Source organism: Argiope bruennichi, chromosome 2 (genome assembly GCF_947563725.1).
Source record: "Argiope bruennichi chromosome 2, qqArgBrue1.1, whole genome shotgun sequence".
NCBI lineage: Eukaryota > Metazoa > Arthropoda > Arachnida > Araneae > Araneidae > Argiope > Argiope bruennichi.
The window spans coordinates 107,104,592-107,126,339 of NC_079152.1; the positions used below are offsets into that span (position 1 = coordinate 107,104,592).

Consider the following 21,748-nt stretch of genomic DNA (forward strand, 5'->3'; position numbering starts at 1 on the left):
TGTGAATTTTAATCTTGAGGGAAGTCGATGATACCAACAAGTCATGCAATAAAATTTCGAAATAAAGATGAGAATTAATGACTAAGGCACTCATTCAATTTTAAAAATTGAATTCTTTTTGATTGATTTTTGACAAAATATTTTATGCAGTATCTTTGTACACATTAAATGCAAACAAAAACAAACTAAAAAAATCAATAATAAACTTAAACAAAGTAATTTGGAAGTGGAAACCTTTTTTTATATACCTATCTATTAACCAAAAGAAATTCGAATTGTAGATAGTATCTTTTGTAATAAAAAGTTTGAAAGGAATCATTAAAAAAATGCAAATTTCTTAAAAAGGTGCGTTATATTCCAATTTATATGCATACTTACAAACACACACATATATGCACGCAGACACACATATATATATAATATATTTATAAATTCTTTAAAGTTTCTTGGTTAAATCCGAAAGAAAATAACTGGACCTTTTTTTTTCTTTTTTTCAATTGAAACTTGCCAAATGATCTTCACATTTCTAGAACAGTGCTCTAGAATATTTCAGTTTTATTCCTAGTAGCACACATACATTGTACAATATTGTGTGATATTAAAAATATTCGCAATGTTATATGATATTGTTACAAATGTGTAATTTTACTTTCCAGCATGAGTAATGCCAGCATAAAAAAGACTGATTTACAGTCACCCGTGTTGGATGCTGCCGGATGCCGAGTCAGTGATCCCAGTGCTTGGTAACCATTAGGCAACTTGGCGAATAATTTGGCGACAAAATGGATAATGCTGGAAAGTTACAGAATTTTCACGATACATCCACTAGGAACCGAGATACACCCAGATACGCCCTGATTGGTCTAGAAGCTTCTAGCCCCGCTTTCCGGAACTATAAAAGCCCGCGCTCTCAAGCTGTGTATCGAATCATCGTGTCGAGTAGTCGGAGTCGCCAACAAGTAACAAGCCTTCCAGAGAATAGCTAAAAAGCAACAGCGAATTACCAGAGTTGTGTGGAGCGAGTACTGAACTACCGTGTGCCGAATCCTATTGTCGACTGTGGAAGCAGCATCATATATTGCGTGTAGTAGCAAGTTGTGAGAAGTAGTGAGTCGGCAGCTAAAGACCGTAGAGCGAAGCTCCGAGGAGCCCCTCTCCTACTGGACGTGTGCTGTGGACGATTACTACTTGCGGGTTACTGTCGTCTGTAGTGTGTTGTCCTGTGTTCGTCTCGGTTGTAAATATTTGTCGCCTATGTATTCGTTGTCTTTGTGTACTCGTGTCTTCGTGTAAATAAACGTCGTCGCTGTTTTCTACTGAAGCCTGTTGATTGTGTTCACACACCATATCACTACCACTATCGAAACGAACTCGGCGGTAGGTGAAATACGCATCAATATTGTTGAATATTGAATAAAACAAAATGTAATAGTGTACAATAATATGCGAAAAGGCTGTACTATGGGATAAGAATATTCATTCAGTAAGCTAAGTACATTCACTTTATGAGTTGTCAGCTAAGAGTAACTGATAATAAACTGTTAATAAATTGTATTAACAAGTGACATTGCGTCTTCAATTAAATTTGTTTTTTTATAGTGAATGTGACAATATTCTATCTTTACTTACTTGAATACCGTGATCAATAATTTGACCAACATTGGGGAAACAACCATCAGCCTGCTGCTTGGATGCTATCCAGTTCTGAGCATCCGTAATTATGGAATTATCAATAGTAATGTAACGTTTTGCTTCATAAAATGATTTCAGGACAAAGGCGGTTAGGAACATGCTACCTTGTTTGTCAACTTGACCAAATGCACTGAATGATCCATCAATGTGACGATAAGTCAACTCACGTTGATAACCTAAATAGAAGTCATATAATTCATAGTTAAAGCAATTTATATATTCAGTTTCCAAATGCATTAATTGGTATTGAGAACATAAACTTACCCGTGTTTAGATTTCTTACTGCTTGTGACTTAATTTTATCTGTGAGTTTGCCGATATCAGAAAGATAATCCAAAACAAGATAATTAGGAGTAAATTTTACCATATTCTGTTCTCCACAACCAGTTGGAAGCCTGACAAGATTATCCAAATTTTCAATAGCGGGCCCCATCACATTTCCTGTAAAAGAAAAAAGCTCCTGAAATTAAAGATCTTAGAATATATCTTCCTGTTTGAAAACCTTTCTATCATGGATCATTGTAAAATCACACTTGAAGAGCATATCTAAGAGACAGAAGTAAAGAAAAATCCAAGAATTTCTTAATCGGTGCTTGTTTACATTTATTCACATCCAAATACATTCACAGCCAATTTAAACAAATATGTTAACAGAGAATTATAGTATTTTTATATGCAAAATGGGATTTTAATATCAAAAGGAATGCCATGAATATTTTTTTCGATAATTTTCACTAATTTATAGTGTAAACATCATTCACATACATAACACATTTTCATTTAAAATGACATGTATTTTATGGCATGTAAGAATTATTTAGTTAATTTGATTGTTTTATAGTTTTGCTCTTGCAAATACTTAAATTAATATATCAAGATGAATGTTAGTTTTAATTTCATATTCAATTCTCCATAGACCAATCAATATTTTATGCCCAATGTCCGATCGAGAGTGTTGCCTTTTTTCTTGTAAATTTATACCTAAAGAAATTCTTCTCTAAATTTTATTTTAATATTAGCTTCATAAAATCATTAAAAAAAATTGAAGACAAATCCATTTTTAAAAATTTTTTATTTTATATAAATATGAGTGAATATTAATTGCCATCTTATATTTTGGAAATTTGTCTCAATTGAAATTCTATTGAATGTTAAATTTTTTATATCTATATCTTAAGAAATTGTTGTCTAGTATTATAATTGGTAGGATAAATTTCAAAACTTCCAGTGAAGGAACTGTAGCTTTATCTAACAGACCTTTTCGCTGCTCTTTTAGCACTCCTAGGTGATTGCGTAGAGAGGTAAGCCATGCCTTGCCTAGTATAAAATATTCAGTTTTTTTTCGAAATAGTTATATTGAATCATGATTTTAATAGTAATTATGTTAATATCTATCTATCTTGAAAATCTTGATGGCATTTTTCTAAAACTACAGAATTTTCAATGAAATCATTTGACTTCTGTCTATTCGTTCATATTCTATTATTTTGCATATTTCAACAAATAAAATGTTTCTTCATGATAAATATAGAAGAATTTCCATTTGTAAAGCCTTGAGAACAGGACGCTAACACTAATAAGAATATGTTAAAATATGATGCAAAATCTTTAGCTGTAAATAAATATTGAGTTTTCATTACAGGGTGATCAAAAGTGATGTATCATGGATATCAAAGTGATGTATCATGGATATCAAAGTGATGTCAAATTAGTGTTCCAAAAGTCTTCTGTATCATCTCATTAAAAAATCATTTCGTATGATCTTACTGTCTTTTAACTAATGAAAAATATTAAATCGAACAAAAAGGTCTCAATATTTCTAGTGTTGGCACCAACACAAATTATGAATCACTATTTGACTTACCACAAAATCTAAAATGAAAATATATGTGATTTTTCTCTCTTGATAAAGAGAGAAAAAGTAATAATGAGGAAAAGGAAGTAATGTGCTTAAAAATCACATCACACAAAACTGAACACATACCGGTAACATCTACAACAGCTCTTGATGAATCAGGGACCACATCATCTGGCAGACTTAATCCCAAAGTGCTCTTAAATGTTTGGTCTTCTTCATCTATAGTAAAAATAAAATACTGAAAACAAGAATTTTTATGTTACATGTAGTTTTCCTAAATTGCAAATTGAATTATTTTAGGATCCTTAAACAAATGTGATTAATAATTAAAAAAAGAAAAAAAATGATTAATTGGCTTAGATTATAATAAAATCTTTTACAGAGGAGATATAAAAGTTAATTAATTTCAATCTTTTAATTCTGATCTTAATTTTTTTCACCTTATTTCAAGACTCATTAAAACATTTTCTAAATGAAGTGATGTGTCAACGGAGGTTTTGCCGCTATATTCGATTTTTAGAAAAATAAAGATAGTAGAATCTAATTTTATCTTTAAAATGGTACATAAATTTATAAGATAGCCTTAAAATTTAAATAGAAAGACGAGAAACATCTTTAGTTCCATGGTATATGAAGTGAATATTATGATTACAAGATAAGCAAGTGTTTACAAAGACAAGTGTAACAACTCTGTTAGACTGTATTGACTTTCAACAAATCAAAGAAGTTAAAATTGTCTATTTGCCACATAATTTGGCACATAATTTTATTTTTGAAATTTAGAAATAAGCTTATTTTTTTAATTCATTAAAAATAAAAAATAAATTAATTTTAACTTTATTGGACACAAAATTGAAAAGACATTGGAGTACTAATTCTGATTTTAAATATGTTTGGATAGTTACATTTAAACGTACACAACTTTCAATTTATATTTTTTATTATAATAATCACTTAATAATCGGGTTGCTTTATTTATTCACATGGATATCAAATCTAAATGTTAAGAAAACAAATAATGTTATTCAGCTTGTGTGATTTCAGTCAGAGTTTTGAAAATATTCCATTTTAAAAATAAATAGCAAAAAAAGTAAATAAGTAGTAAAAGTCGAGAAATAACTACCTGTTGGGCAGAACAGTATACTTTCAACTTTTTCTGTAGGGAAGCCTTCTGCCTGTAAAATGTTGCTTTGTAAATAAATAAAATTATAAAATATTCCAAATATTATTTTAAAAATATTTCTGACATTATTGGAATAAAAATACATTTAATTTTTTTTCTAAATTTGCAAGTAGATTAAGCATTATGAAATATATGTCAAACAAGAATTTTTTCTTGGATGTCATGGTGAAATCAGTTGTTTAATTGCAATAATTTGACATTTGGGGAAATAGAAAATAACAGCTGCAAACTTTTGCAAATAAAATCATACATTTTTTCTGAATGATTGAAAATATATGACATTCGTCATTCAGTTATTTTTAAAAATCCATTATTTTAACAAAATATAGGAATAGAATCAAGTATACATATTTTTTTATTACTGGAAATACTCATAAATATTTTTCGTTAAAAATAATACATTTTCTGATTTATTTTAACTGTTAAATTTCTTTTTATGATATGATGCAATATGGCTTTGGATCATGGAATTTCAAATTTAACTCATTAACATTATCTAGCCCAACAAAAGAAACAAAAATAATTTAAAAGATGAAAATATTTTATCACCCAATTATTGTCCAAGATTAAGTGAATCGGATAATGTTAAATGTTTTGTATTTATTTATTTTCAAAATTCTTATTTCATTTTTTAAAGTTGTTCAGAGAATCATCACTGTTTTTTAAAAATCTCTTTTATTTAAAATCATTTATTTAGCTTTATTTTATATAATTACTTTAATTAAAGTTTTATTCATTCCAAACTTAAGAAACTAATGTATAATGCAATTAGTTACTCTTTATAGAAATGATTATTGTTTAATACGTAAGAAATCTTTTGGATGTCATTTAAAAATTTCAGGCAGTATCATATTATTTCAAAGGCAGTATCATAACTTTCTTGCTAAATAGAATTAAATTAAGGATTAATGTTTTGACAAAATTTTTTATCATTAATTTTTACGCTTTAAATCAATGTTATAAAAAGTTTCATTGCAATATAAAACCATTTTAAATGTGTCATTATAGTAAAATAATTATCTATAAGTTAACGATTCATATATATATATATATATATATATATATATATATTATTTTAAAAAAACTTAAATTTTCCGTCAAGAACATTTTTATCATAATTCTTATGAATCTAAATAATTTTTGTATGATAATATGCATTAAAACACCAGAAATCTTAAAATCAGTTTTGGCGAGCATTTTTTTGATTCGTTGATTAATCGTTTATTTTTTGAAATCTTTCATATAACTTCACAGAAACATATATGAAAACTTTTGCAATAAACTGCATAAACCAAGCAATAGTTATTGATTATTTTATAGAATAATACATGCTTCAGCTTCAAATGACTTAATCCATGACACAATACATACTTCAACTTCGAATGATTGAGTAATAGCATCCTTTGCCAAACCATCATATACGGTCGAGCTTCCGCAAACGTCATTAGAGGCTGCTGTTTCCGCTCTGACAGTAATATTAACTGTTCCCACAGTCGTTGCCTTTACTTTAATGCGGAGATTTTCACTTGTGTCTGGTTGAATGCATATATCACCGTTAATTGAATCGCTAATAACAGTAAATTCTTCGGATTCATCTAATGACACAGTTATCTATAAAAAAAAGTAACAGCATTTACAGCACTATTTAAAAGTCCCCATTTATTTTCAGAAAGAAATTTCAATCGTTAATAAAATTAGTATTTGAATAAATATTGATATAGCTGAGAATTCTATTTTTTTTCACAATATTATAACTATAATACCATTATAAAATAGATAACAGGAAATGGAGCATATCTAGATAAAAATTTAAAGATTTATTTATAAATATGCACACGATTAGTTTTAATTTATATTTAAAATGGTTTACTAATAATAACAAAATTTTGATAAAGAAATTTCAAAGTTTTCTATGAAAAAAGGCAACATTTACCATATATGTTTAATAAAACATTTTTTTTGAAAAATTTTCTGTATAAATGTGTCATAAATGACTAAATAAAACTGAAGGTAATGATCTTCATGTAAAAGTCATAAAACTATGAATAATATATATATATATATATATATATATATATATATATATATATATATATATATATATATATATATATATATATATATATATATATAAATTTAAAAGAAGGTATAAATTTTCTGTATTAAAATTTAAGTTCTTTTACGTGGACTATAAAAATTATTCTTGAGGAATTTCCGTGAACATTCTCACGTTCGTTGTTAAAAGATAACAATGACTTTAAAAAAAAAAAAAAAAAAACGTTATATATGAGGAATAAATAATAAGTTTGAAAACGTGATATATGAGTAATGAATAATAAGTTTGAATTAGCTACTTGACAGCATTGTTAAACATTTCCTGTATATTTCCTTATCAAGTTCAGGGCTATTGTTTTCTGTTACGAAACATTTCGAGCATACAGAATAGCTAACATTATAATCGTATTGACAATTTAAAGCAGGTGGCCTGAGTGTTTCCCCAAAATAACTTTTGTGGTTGAATACCATTCAAGGTTAAAAGGTTATAATTCAAGGTTAAAATCAAGGTGAATATACTATATAAGCATCAATAAAAATTTTCCCATTTTTTAAATGTGTTTTGACAATATTCTGTCCACATAATTTCAAAGAGTTCATGAAAGATATTTCTTCACTTTTTAAGCAAATAATTTTTATTAATATATATTTCTATTATGTGAATATCTTACAGTTAATCCAAAGATTTAAGGAAATATATGATTCAGTATATAAGTATACTAAAAATAATATATGAGCAATACAATATATGATTGATGAAATAAATTGCGTTAATTTTAAAAGATGTCACATGTAAAATATGTCATTGTTTGCTCATATTTTGGCAAGTAATGTATGTGATTTTTTTTAATTACATGTTCATAATTTAAGAAAGTAGACAGATTTGAGAGGAACAAGTCACGGCTTTAAAACGAATAATATGGTTGAATCAGGATTAAAAATGTAAGCATGGCATGGTATTTTTAATTTCGGGACTCCAAATACAAATGTTGAAAAATAAATTATTTAATGTCATGTTGATTTGAATTATATCTTAAACTTATAAACGTTTTGGGACTAGTTTGGCTACTATAAATCTTAAAAAAGGAAAAGAATTATACCAATGTATTCATCAGTATTCTCCGAGCTTCAATACCGTAGTATTTATTTTTGACGCCTGGAGACAGATTTTGTATGAAAATATCCATGTTCAGGGATATTTTAGATGAAATCACATCTTAAAACATGTCGTGAAATCCGAATAATTTCAAACCCAAATTTGCTAAAAATCTATCAACATGCAATAAAAATCAAGACTTTAAAAATAAAATTGCATTTTTCTATAAAATATGTATACTTCAAAGAGATTTTCAAATAAAAAAAATCATCTTCAATATACAATATTACTAATTGTGATAAAAAAGTGTTTTGGAATAAAAAATATACAAAAATTGAAAAGTGATTGGTTTTAGAAAGCTTCTAAACCTAAAAATATGTTGTTTAACAATTTATTTCATTTTGCATATTTATGTACAATTAATAAATTATGCAAGAAACTCATCCTTTCAAGGAAACATTTGAAATGTAAGAATTTGCCGCATGCGTAAGCAGATTGTCACTAATCTGAAGGGGACACTAATGATAATGTAGCCTAATCAGAAAACCTGTCGCCTTCAACGATCTATATCTACATTAAGGGTTGTTGTACATGGCACTTGAAATGTTAATTATTATGCGTCGATTACTGAACGAAATTTATTATTCATGGATTCTACGGCAGGGTAAAGAATTTATAGGCTATACAAATAAAGGAAATATAAACGTTATAATAAAAAAGGAGTTATAAGATACAATTGCAAATTTTGACAAGCAAATTATATTATTCTTAATTTTAATAGAACAAAACGAATTTGGAAAATACAGGTTTAGCAAGAAATAAATTACCCACTTCAGAGGGCTCTGAAATGCGTTCTATTCATCCAAATGAGATAAATGTGAACTACAGATTATTGAGATGATGAACTTTATATTTATTAAATAAAAAATCAGAACAAAAATTCACCATTAGGTGACGTTGTAATGCACATAAAACCATTTAATAAGGTTTATAATTGTTAAATAAAGTAAAATTAAAATTGCACAATATGCCCTTCATTTTCAACAATATGCTCTAATTGGAGAACCATATTTTCTATAGATGACCGGAGTAAGTCTGCCAGAATATTAAGAATATGGCTCCGAATGTTGTTCTTTAGATCTGGTAGATATGATGACCTTTGAGAGTAGATATTGTCCATCAAATAACCCCACAATCAAAAGTCGCAAGGGATGGTATCCGGCGAGCGAGATTGCCATGCTATTGGGAAGTGACTAATGATAACTCGTGCTTCTTTGAAATGTTGTATTAACAATCGCTTTACACGACGATCAATATGAGGTGGTGCACCTTCCTGCATGAAAATGATGTCTTGAAGGCATCCACGCTATAGAAGAATTGGGATTACAAAATCCCTAAGAATATCATGGTATCGTTGTCCTGTGATGGAACAGCTTTGGATTCCATTTGAAATTATCTCTTCAAAGAAATACTAATGACATAGGTAGCTCTAAAACCAAACCATACTGTCACTTTTTTAGGATGCAACTGTTGTTCCTGGATAACGTGGGGGTTTCCCTCTGCTCAAATTCGACAGTTTTGGGTGTTAACTTGCCCATTAAGGCAAAAGTGGGCCTCATCACTCCACAAAATGTTCCATGGCCAAGTTGTGTCAACAACTATTCGAGCAAGGAACTGAAGTGCAAAAGTTTTATGAATCTCTAAGTTCCCGTCCTGCAACAGGTTCACAGAAATGATTTTGTATGGATAAAAATGCGAAATCTGTCGTACGATTTTTCATACAATTGAATACAACATATCCAGAAAACGTGAAAGAACTGGCAAACTCACACTATTATGCGGCGACTGCTATTGGCTTCAATGAGCGCGGTCGCACCATTTTCCACGCTGGAAGACGGCATTTTTTTTTTTTTTTTTCTTCTTCTTCTACCTGGAAGAATACCAAGTTGCTCAGTTTTTTCAAACTTCTGCATCATCTTGCGTAGGGAACCTGGATACATTGGACTTCCTCGTATCTGCTTCATAGGACGAAATTCCTTTAGAGCTGCTACGGAGTTTTGTTGGTTCTGGTAGAACAATTTCACCAGTAGAGCTTTTTCTTGCAACGTAGGCATGACGAACAGAGAAGAAACTAATGTTCGCGACGAATCCGCCTTCTTTTTATCCAAAGAAAAATTTTAATAGACATGCACTGTAACGGAAATTATGTTTCACATTTTCAATATATGAAAATGAATGCTTTTTGTGTTACAGCGCCATCTATCGGTGAATTTTTGTACTAAACTTTTTTAATTAATAAATGTAATGCGCATCATCTGAATAATCTGTAGTTCAAGTTCTATCTTATTTCGACCAATAGAACGCATTTTAGAGCCATCTGAAGTGGGTAACTTATTTCTTGCTCAGCTTGTATTACTAAAGGATGATTGTTCCAAAAAAAAAAAAAAACGAGAAGTACAGGACAGACATCTAAAAAATAAATGTTCAGTGAAAGTGGCAATAATGCAAGTACGCACGTATGAATTAAAAAACTGAAGAAATGATTGAGTTACCTGAACTTATCTGCCAATAGATAAATTTTTCATTTAAAAAAATGCAATAGCTTACCGGTAAAGCTGCATCTGCATAGCTGAAGATCGACATTACAATTGTGAATTCCTCTCCTCGAATAACACTGTAAGGGAGAGTATAAGAAATAAAGAAGGCTTGGAAACCCTTGATTGTTGTCGTATTAGATAAACCAAGACCATCTTCGGAGTTGACACATAAGGCACTGCCAACCCATTCCGTAATTGTGTGTGGAAGTGTTTCTTTGGTTACGTAAACACCATCGGGTCTGTAAAAAAATCAATTAAAAATAGCATATTAATAAAATAAAGTTATATAATATTAACTAATAAAAATATATGATTCCATTATACTGTATTCGAATGAATTCTTCTTTCAAAAATATTAATTTAATTTTGGAAAAAAAGATATTTATATGATATGTTTACTGCTGTATTACTTGATTTTCTTATTTTAAAGATTTGATTCCCTATAATGGGCTTTCCTTTGTTATGTCATTAGAAAAAGATAAATAAATATAGCATAAGTCATTAAAATTTTTATGAAGGTCTATGGTAATATAATATATATATATTTGTTTGTGTGTTTATTTTTTATCCTTTAATATTTCAAACCAAGGTACTTAGTGAAACAGCGAACAATGTTAGTTTGCAGATAATATTTTCTTCAAGATTTATAAGAAAACTAATCCTGATTATCAAAAAAAATTTAATGAATCCAATCAAAGTTTGGAAAATGGAAACAAACCTCATTTCAGATTTTAGATACGAGATCGGTATCGTATTCTTTGACTTTAGCCGTCCGCTAATTACATAATACTTTTACAATTTTTCTAAGATAATGCATTTAAAATTTGAAAAAGATATTCACAATTTCCTGAAATATAAGAAAAATATTTTTTCCCGCATCTATAAAGGAATTTGACTTGAATTCGTAGATACAAAAAAAAAAAAAAAAAAAAAAAATTTAAAAATTAAGGAAACATTCAATTTGTTTTGTTAGAAAACTCCTAAAATAAAGCGAGTGCACATTACAGACGTAATTATCTTTAAAAAGTCAAAAATAAATGTTGTAGAAGCAAACAACAGAACGTTTCAAACACTGTTGATAGATATGTATTTGAACATATCAAGCGAAAGTGTATGTGAAATGCTGTGACTTGTCCGTTTTTTAGAAGCAAGCTACTATATTTAACAAGGAACTAGTCTGCGTTTCAATGTGGATGACCACGCTCTATGATTGATTGTTAACGTTTTATATGACAAGTAGAACTGGGCCTGGTAACCCTAATTGCTTAAAAAAATTCCCAATAAAGAAAAAAATGGCTTGTGTTGTACTATCAGCCTTGGGATGTACTAATAATTCGGTTATATATACGAGAGGGTCAAATAAGTAACAAGAAGAAGAAAAATTCTTTCAGCACTTTTGCCAGTTTTGGAGAAAAGAAACTACACAATTAGTTTAAATACTTTAAATTTAATTAACATGAAATAAAGGCTCAAGTTTATTAATCACAGAGTTAATAAAGATAAATTTGCCAAATTATATAGTTATTTAATGACCTGAAGTGAGATTTTTCAAAACGAATGAGTAGCATTGAGAGATTGAGGTATATATTATAAAGTAACCACGAGTTTATAGAACTACAGTAAAAGATAATTCTTATTAGGATTAGGCATTCTATCTGATAACAGTGCCTATTTCTCGCACTAAGTTAATATTAAAAAAATAACCGATTTTTTTTTTATAATTCTGTACTTAACACGCTTAAGACAAATAGGAGGTTTTCAAAACTAATTTTGAAAAAAAAAGAAAAAAAAAGATGCAGTAAAATTTGTAAACAGAGTGTCTAACATATTTTTGACAATTAAAAATATTTTTTTGATGATTTAATACTTAATAAATATGTTTAATAATATAATGGTATTTAAAGGTGGGACTGATGCGTACTAATCGTTTTCTAGAGTAACATTTCAGAACTTTTGTTTCTTATGGTTAAATAATTGACTTAAGTTTCAATTTTTTTTTTAATTTGTAAAACAATACATTCACCCATTTATACGACAGAAATGTTTTTGTAATTCTTTGATCGCATGCAAAATATTTAAACAAATAAAGGACAATTTAAAATTTCATTTTTATTAAATTCAAACGTAACGGTATTTATTTATGTAAAAAGTTGTTATCTCAAAACAAGAAAATTGAGGATTTTTCAAACTTCAAATTCTGCCATTTTCTTTTTTAAAAATTCTAAAATTTTATGTAATTATTTAAAATTTCACGGCCAAGACATTTTGGCACAGAAATAGAAATCATTTTTAAATTAATTTGTGTTTATTTTCTTTCATAGGAAATATTAGACATATTTCCACAAAAGCAACAGTCATGCGTTATTATAGTATTCATGTTGATATTCTCATCACAAATAAAAAATTTACTGCCAACATTTGCTAGAAAATTGTTAGATAAATCAATTATTTTTAAAAAAAATGAACAACTTTCAAATAATTATAGTGTGCTTGGAACATTTACTATAAGACAGCAAATTATTATTAAATAATATGATATTAACCATAACTCAGAAATAAACAAACATATGGAAATGAAATTTTTTTCTAATTTTTATGCTGCTCATAGTAATGTCTTCGAAATTTCAAATTAAAAAGTGGAAAATTAAAAAATAATAATAATATAGGTCCCAGAAAACATTACAAAAATGCACAGTGAAGCATATATTGCATCATTTGTCATTTGAGAGACAATATGTGCAATCTAATTTACTGCTGTACTATATATTATAACATGAGAATAGCTTCCCTCTTCTCCATTTCAATAAAAAAGAAATCCGTATAAAATACAGAAAATTTTCATTTACACACTCATTATTTTAAAAAATATTTCATTTACTCACTCATTATTAAAAAAAAATATTTAATTTACTCACCCTATTTCTTGCATTTCAAACAGCCATGTCTCAGGGAAATAATTCCTGACATCAACAACAGATTTCGTTGCAGAGACATCGGCAACTCCTATTTTTGAATCCGCTGCAAAACCTGCTGCTGCTGGCGCTGCTGGCCTTCGAGCGGTGGATGCTAAAGCCACTGCATGACCTTTTTTTTTAGAACGCATACGCACTATTAATTAAATCATAGATTTGAAACTTCCAAATATATACAAAAGGTTTACATAAGTATTTTATTCAGTGTGGAAGAATTAGTGCCCATTATTATACAATAGATATGAAGAAAACTATAGGAAGTGTAACAATAGGAACGTGAGAAAATCTAATTTTGATTTAAAATCGATATTTTTTTAGAAAAAAAACCATTGCTGGAAGACTTTTGTGAAAGTTTTTATTCTGTGAAGAAAGAATTTCGAGAATAGTATATCACATTTATAAATATGATGATTAATATAATTTGTGGTACATATTTTTCCGTATTTACTGCTTTTGCGCTCCAAGATATAATTTCTAGGAAAAAAAGTAAGGAATGATCTGTAAGTTACGTTTTTAGCATTATTAGAAAAGTGTATGAAAACTTCTAAAGAAAAGCAAATAGATTTATTTTCAAAACAACTTTGCTTTTTTACGTTCCAATTACATTATTTATTTACACATGGAACAAATAGTAGACATTTATATCTGGATTATAAGTTGAATTTTATCTCATTTAAATTCCTAATGTTCATTTAATATTTATATAAAGGACGCTCTCCTAATCAATTAGTATAATATAATTTTTATTAAGAATGAGTTCATTTTGAAAAGATGAAGTTAATTGGAACGGAGAATATAAAGAAAATATGATCATAATTATTTTTGTTCCGTCAGCCAACCTAATAAACATTAGGAAGAAGAATTAAAAAAAAAGAATTCTTACTCAAAATATTAATTTTAATTATTTGAAGAAATATTTTATTACTTGAATTCGTTAAGTTAAATGAATAAAATGAATTAAATTGTGTTCCGATCTTATTTTTTAAAATTTGTCTGAATGATTTTTTTTCTATTGAAGCAAGTGAGATGAATTTGCTTATATTTGATCAAGGATGATTGATAATAATATCTGTTGTTTATAGCAGTTTTTTCGATGGTCATATCCATGAAAAGTTCGAAATACAAATTAAAATCAACTTTTACGAAAAAGAATTAACTTACCCTTAATCTATAAAGAGATATAAGAAAAATAATTAATCAGAAATCTTGCTTCAAAAATATTTCCAGATTTGGTTAAAATGAGTGTGTATTTTATTAAATATTAAGGGAATAAATAAATGTCTTTAAAATGCTGTAATTCATTAATTAAAACTAAATTAGTTTTTCACATTTATTCTATTTATTCTGTGATAATGAATACCATTCAAAAAGATAGATTTACAGGTGTTTTGATTAATTTTTGGAAATAAACCATAGCACAACGAAAACTTCAAAGTTGTCTTAAAATACTTGAATCTGTTTAAAAAAAGCCATCTTTCATTAAAATATATTAATTTTTTCGTAAAGAAAAACTCACTTAAAAAAAATTCAATATAGCGAAAAATTATTTTATTTCACTAGGAGAACCCTAAAGGATTTGTTGTAAAACTAGCACAAATTACGTACAATAATCGATAATTATATCTATAAAATACATTTCTACAATATTTCAAACAATTGTAAAAACTTACCATCGATGTCATCTTCTAAGTATTCTTCATCTGCAGATTCATTTTAAATTCAATTATTACTAAGTATTTTGTGTACAATAAAATGATTTTTATTCAAAAATATTAATGAATTTTCTTTTAAATTTAATCTAAGCGATTTAATTCTGGATTTCTTAAGATTTTTAAATTGTCACTGATTTTGAAATACACATGGAAAAAAGTCTGAAGAAATAAATGCATTTTATAAGAAAAATTCAGTGAAGGGTCAATATATATATATATATTTAAAATCTTAATAATAAGTATTTTAAGAAAATTACTACATTTTAAATAAAAAAATTAAAAATCAAAAGTCATTTAAAGAATAAGTAGAATTTTTGACTCTTTGAAAATGTAGCAGCTTTTTCTCTTGTTCTATTTAGAATTATTTGAAATAAATATCATTTATAAATAAAGGAAAAAAATTACCTCCATGAGAAGAAAAGCTTTCAGCCTGATATATTGGCCCATTATCAAATCCGCCACCACTGGTGCAAGGTCGGGTAAACAGTTTCAAATTACTAATTACCAAATATCCAGCATCCTAAAAGAATTTTTATTAAGTTTTCGTAATTGAACAATTCAAACGTAATATAGATCTTTAAATGCAAACAGCTATTTAATCAAAATGAAGAAACATTGGATGGAATGTTTATAAAAAGGATGCCAACAGCTTAACCATGAACTTTCTTTATGCATGGCTGTGATTAGCAGAATCTCGTTTGTAGAGTCCTTTTGTTGAAATAAACCTTTAAACTATTAAAATAAAAAATAAAATAAAGATTCTCTCAAATCAAATATAAACTTAAATCATTGGTGCGAAAGAATAATCATTGAAAAATTTAAGTTACTGTTTTAGAAATATGTATACAAAAGAATGCATAGTTTGTTTTTGTTTCTGTTTTGGTTGTCCTAGAAATGGACAGTTAAAATGTATCATGTACTGTTCGTTTCAGTATTCTGAGACGACCACTTTTCGATGATTCTATCTCATTAGTTCTATTAAGCAGAGAGACGCGGGAGGATGAGTGCATTTTCGGAATTCTTCTTCATGCTTTGATCTTGATTTTCGCCCTATTAGATACTTTTTTATTCAATTTTTTCCATTCTGTGAGTATCGTGTCGTTTCTGACCGTATTATTTTAATTCAGTCCTTGAATAATCCGAGTTTATTTTATTGTTAAATGTAACATCTTCTTCTTTCATCTTTCCACTCAGCCTTATTTTGATGAATTAAAGCCGTTCTAAAGCATTCTCAAAAGCGAGGGAAATTTTAAAATCCGTTATTAAACAATAAAACAAGGTTTTGATTGTAATTGATTAATACTTATCCTGATTCTTAGGCTTAATATGTAATGTTATTTATTCTTCGTTAAAACTGATATCAAATTAACTCCTAACTGTATAACGTATTCTAAGCCCAGAATGGCTATTCTGATTTTAATAGAATTTCAGCTTCACAACAAAAGTCATAAACAAAAAAAACCGCCAGGAAAAAGATAGTATTTCCTTGCTATGTGTTTTCCTGTAATAGAAACTAATTTAACGGAATTTTGCAATCAAAGTTTAATAACAATACTGCTTTTAAAATGTATAAATTTAAAAAAAACGGGCAAATATGCTTTGTTAAATTAAGAACATTCGCTTGGAGACATTTTACAAAATCATGGACGGTTATGTGAGAGCACTATATATATTTTTATGTTGACTTTAATTGCACAACTAAAAATCTAATAATGTCCTCCCATAATGGAGGCGATGGCTTCGTAGTAGGATTTTGGCTTTGAAACCAAAGGTCTTCAGACCGCAAACTTGATATCACTTAAGATCTTACGTGACTGTGAATCCAGTTTACATTAAATCCGACATGAAAAATGAAACCTCTCATTGATATGATGTGGAAGTTCGCAGAAAGTGCTGGAGACTTAAGTATAATACTTATCATCTATCTGACAAGGATTCAGAATTATGATGTCCTGTGCGAAATAAACATCGTGTTGCCTTAAAACAGAATTTTCCTAATACTGCAATAAAACAAGCTGTTTTTTTTTTTTAAATGTTGCATCTAAAAATGAATATGTAAATTTCAGAATACGGATTATGCTTTAATACTAAGAGACAGACAAACAAAACATGTACACAGTAAAATACAGAAAACATTCACTATCATAATATTCTTAAAATATATAATAATTATATGACATTACGATATTACATATATCGTAAAAAATTGTTATGTAATTGTAAAATTATGAAAGTGGTCCTAAGAATTGTTAGGAATGGGCTTTATGTCTACATTTGTTTTATAATGATGTTAATAATATTTTATCCTTCGCAATTGTTACATTTTTTTCAACTGAAAATATAAATAACTACGAAAGATACAAAAAAAAAAAAAAAACTTAAATAAAAAGCTACAAAATATTTCATTTTAACATCAGATGATTTATTTTTTGAATAAATCTAAGCTTGCTTGCGTAATTAAACGAAAAACTCCTCTAATAATGTCACAATTGTTAAGTTAAAGTGTGTATCAAATATTGGATCTCTAAAGATGTAATATGAAATTTTACCCGGAAAGCTGATAAAGCATCTTCATATGATGATGAAGCCCAAGGACCAGGTGGACGTATTATGCTTGTTGCTTTTGTCGAATATAACCCTGAAAAGAGAAAATTATTTTAATTTTAGAAACTTTGGGATAAAATATTTATTTATGTTTCGATCCCTAGAAACTTTTTAAAAATGTACATTGATTCCTTTCAATAAAAAATATTCATTAAATCTTAGAAAAAAATGTATTTTAAAAAACAGACTATTTTAAATTATTTTTCTCTGAGATATAAACTATTATTAGAAAATATACATTTTTATATTTAAAAATACATTAAAAACATTATTTATGCACAAATTAGATAATCCAAGAAAAACAAGAACATTTCTAATAATATAAATCAATTTAAATTCGGATTCAAAATAACATAACTAATAAATTATTTTGGAAAATAAAGCATTTAAATGCATCAAATGCATTTTGAAGTTTTAAAATATCCTTTATAAAATCGCCAATAGCAAATGTATTTGTATTTTACGATTAAGTTCAAACTACCCAGATAAAATAAGTGATAATACGTGACAGCGATTGCGTGATATGAAATCAAGCAGAGATAGGTTCAAAAATTATTTGCATTTATTCCATACTTCTTCTGATTTATATTACTTTACAAAAAATGAATGGAAAAAGATTCAGAAATATTGCTGAGTGACACCTGTTATAACACTAAAAATACCTGTGCAAAAACTAAAGAAAGGTCATATTCAATGAATTTGAAACTAGTTCAACAATCAGTCGATAGAGTGTAAAAGTATTCCTCTTTTGAAACAGTTGAACATTCATTCTTTTATTTTTTCTCAAATGTTTGCACAATACATCGCATTTTGATTTGAGCCTCTTAGTATAGTAAAGTAAAGCTATTAACATATAACTAATATTTTAATTACTTTTTTGCTGTTTTACTGGATTCAAAATTTAATCATCATCGAGTTTTTTTCATCAAATCAACTTATTCGTTTATTTTTGATTTTGCATATTCCCATTCGCACACGTAAACAGATTAACAGAGAATCAATACTTTGGAAAGTTTGATCTAAATTTCGAAATTCATCTTGATTTTCAATATTGAAACAATATTGCTACATTTCAGCTGTCTTACTGATCTTGTTTTGAGATGTGATGCTCAATCTCACGCGGACAGACGAGCTTTCGATCAACGTATATATAAAAAATTATAATTTCGGGGTAAAGTTCGGATACAATATATTACTCACCTATTTTTTAATTATTATTTTACATTTTTGTTTTATCATTTACACAGTTAAACCGATATACGAACAAATATCATTCTAAAAATGATTTCTACAAATTTTAGGAGATCTAACCCGTATAAATCCATAAATTTTTCCAAGTTGATTTTTTTTAAATATTCATTTGAACGGTAAGTAGACAAGAAAAGGAAAATACATTTTTTTTTTCAGAATTCTGTTTATTCAACGCTGCATGTACGTCGAAACAATTGATAAATTTTTTCAAGCATCTGTTATCAAATTTCAGGCTCTGAGAAAATGAGGGCACTGGCGTTATTATTTTTATACAAAAGTTTCGAAGTTCTTGTCTTCATTTAATACTGTATTAGTTTCTTTTTTATTTCACAATCATATATATATATAAATAAGTGCAGATTTATATTTATATTCATCAAAGGAACATGAATATAAATCATTCGTATACGGTCTAATATTTGATAAGTTTCCAGTTTGGATAATTTGCAGCGGCCAAATATTTGAACAGTTCAACTACTACGAAATATTAAAATATTTTATATTACCTGGTTGAGGTATCTTTTCATTGCATGGATTGTTACTGTAGTAGATGCCGCTGTCCATACGATCAATAATTTGGAAAATCTACAAGATAAAATGTAACGGATATATTCAATTTGAATATATATGTAAAATATTTATTTCATATAACATTACATTTTATATTTTTTCTAGAAAAGAACAAGATAATTCTGCAATCTTACCTTATCTTTAGTCAGCTGGTCATTTGAGTTTAGAAGTGAAACACTTTTGTCGACTACTTTCAGACCGCAGAGGGAATTCGGAGAAGATTTCACCGTTATACTAGTTTTTGTTCCTGGTTGCTTAACTTCGTCACCAAATTGAAATTCTACCTAAATATTTGAATGGAGTAATAATAGTTAAAGAAATAAAAATCTGTAGTTTAGCACGACAAAAGTGTAATTAATCTAAAAGAAAATAACAAATAGTAGATCATAACAAAAAAATCAGCGTTATCAATATTTTACAATTTAAAAAATATTATAATATCAATATCTGTGTAAAATAAGAATTTTAAAATTTCATTAAACTTGTTAAATGAATTATAAAAAATGATAATTTATTCCAAATTACTTTTTCTTGCTCCCTAAAGTATTCAAAATAAAATAATAATAATAATACTTTTCCTGAAAGTATAAGATAATGAAACCTGAAAACGGTTTTTTTTTTCAAATTTCAATTCATCAAAATAAAATTGCCAAAATCAGTAAAATTGTTTTATTACCACAAAATAAATTTTTCCTCTAAATATAATTTTTATAATGTTCAAGGAGTCTTGCTTAAAACATTTTGCATCAATCAAATAAACATGATCAAAAGTTATATACTTTCCTTAATTTTAATAAAGCATATGCACAATGTTGATTTATTTTTTGAACTCGAAAATTAAATCAAAACCGAACTTTATCTATCTGTACGTTTGTTCAAAAATTTACTAAATTCAAAATATCGCCATTTATTTACGTAGAAAAATTTAATCTAATATTATTAATTTATAATAAAACTCTACATTATTGTACAATATTACTAACCATTTACTCTTTATTACTAATAAACCTGAATTTATTACAATTTTATATGAATATGACAAATAAAAAACGAATAAGAATAATAAAGTAAATCAGCCGTTAAAATTGTGATGCTGATAAAAGCAATATTTGTTAGTTTATACGGTTGAGATATTAAGAATTTCTCTTTAAATATTTTCAAAGTTTTTAATGTTTTTCTGTTTATTTAAAAGAAGTATGAATATTACTGAAGATTATAATGCCATTATCAGAATACCATACTGTTTAGAATGAAGCTATCGTAGATTCGAAACAATACCTCGTTTTTAAAGCATTTTTGAACTTCAATTTTCTGAGAATCTGCAACCGTTTCTCGGTCCTCTCGTACGTAGAAGACGAGTAAAGTAAAAGACGGTGACAAAGTAGCATCGACATCAACAGGAATATCCACTTCACCAATGGGTGGAATGTATCTGTAAAGGATGTATTTGTTACACATATTTCAAATTTATGAAAATTTTGGTGACAATTAATGAACGTTATGTAGAAAGACTAGCTTTTAATATCATATTCTTGATGTTCACAATTTGCATTTAAAAATAGAAATATTTTTAGTAATATTTATAGTAAAATGATAGAGCGAAAACTGAAACTATATTAATAAATAAAGTGCTTCATATGTGATTACCTTTGGAATTTCCTTATTCAATATATAAAAGCAAATTATACATCATTATTTCTTTTAATTTTAGTTAAATTACTTTACCTATGATTTAAAACTTTTATTTTTTATGTGTCGAATCCAAATAATTCTAGAGTAGGAATGTATTCTTCTCTATTGTATTTTATAAGAATACGAAGATTAGGAATAGAACAGTTCTTAATATTGTAAAGTAAATGATAAGCTACTAAAATACTTTTAACGCTTACGTATTTTAAAAATTAATTTAATAAAATAAATTCCAAACTTATGACAAACTCCAGACTTATTTTAAGGCAATTTTTTTTTAATATTATTGCCAACATTCAGATATTTGACTTTCGATATCACAGATGAACAATTATTTGTGAAATTGCATCTAGAATTAGTGATTATCAAATCAGGAGGCCGTAAATCAATCATGAAGACGGACGCATTCATTTGCGAAAGTATCAAGTGGATGGAAAGAAAATAAATCAATGTAGATATAAAAATATAG

General features: G+C 27.4%; 1 protein-coding gene across 4 annotated transcripts in view; it reads right to left on the reverse strand.

Moving 5' to 3' along the window:
- The window catches only part of LOC129960760 (alpha-1-inhibitor 3-like), a 69,101-nt gene that overhangs the window by 12,428 nt on the left and 34,925 nt on the right, over window positions 1-21,748 (reverse strand). Inside the window, exons 15-27 of one of the 4 annotated variants that reach the window (XM_056074385.1) lie at window positions 20,869-21,022; window positions 19,725-19,874; window positions 19,527-19,605; window positions 17,715-17,803; window positions 15,571-15,685; window positions 15,124-15,153; window positions 13,397-13,565; window positions 10,492-10,720; window positions 6,105-6,344; window positions 4,674-4,725; window positions 3,677-3,769; window positions 1,957-2,133; window positions 1,630-1,868 (exon numbers count right to left, since the gene is read on the reverse strand). In XM_056074385.1, the coding sequence (XP_055930360.1) occupies window positions 1,630-1,868; window positions 1,957-2,133; window positions 3,677-3,769; window positions 4,674-4,725; window positions 6,105-6,344; window positions 10,492-10,720; window positions 13,397-13,565; window positions 15,124-15,153; window positions 15,571-15,685; window positions 17,715-17,803; window positions 19,527-19,605; window positions 19,725-19,874; window positions 20,869-21,022 (1,816 nt within the window). Of the gene's footprint in view, window positions 1-1,629; window positions 1,869-1,956; window positions 2,134-3,676; window positions 3,770-4,673; window positions 4,726-6,104; window positions 6,345-10,491; window positions 10,721-13,396; window positions 13,590-15,123; window positions 15,154-15,570; window positions 15,686-17,714; window positions 17,804-19,526; window positions 19,606-19,724; window positions 19,875-20,868; window positions 21,023-21,748 lie in introns of all 4 variants that reach the window. The other 3 variants (XM_056074375.1, XM_056074404.1, XM_056074395.1) reach the window with 3 other exon arrangements.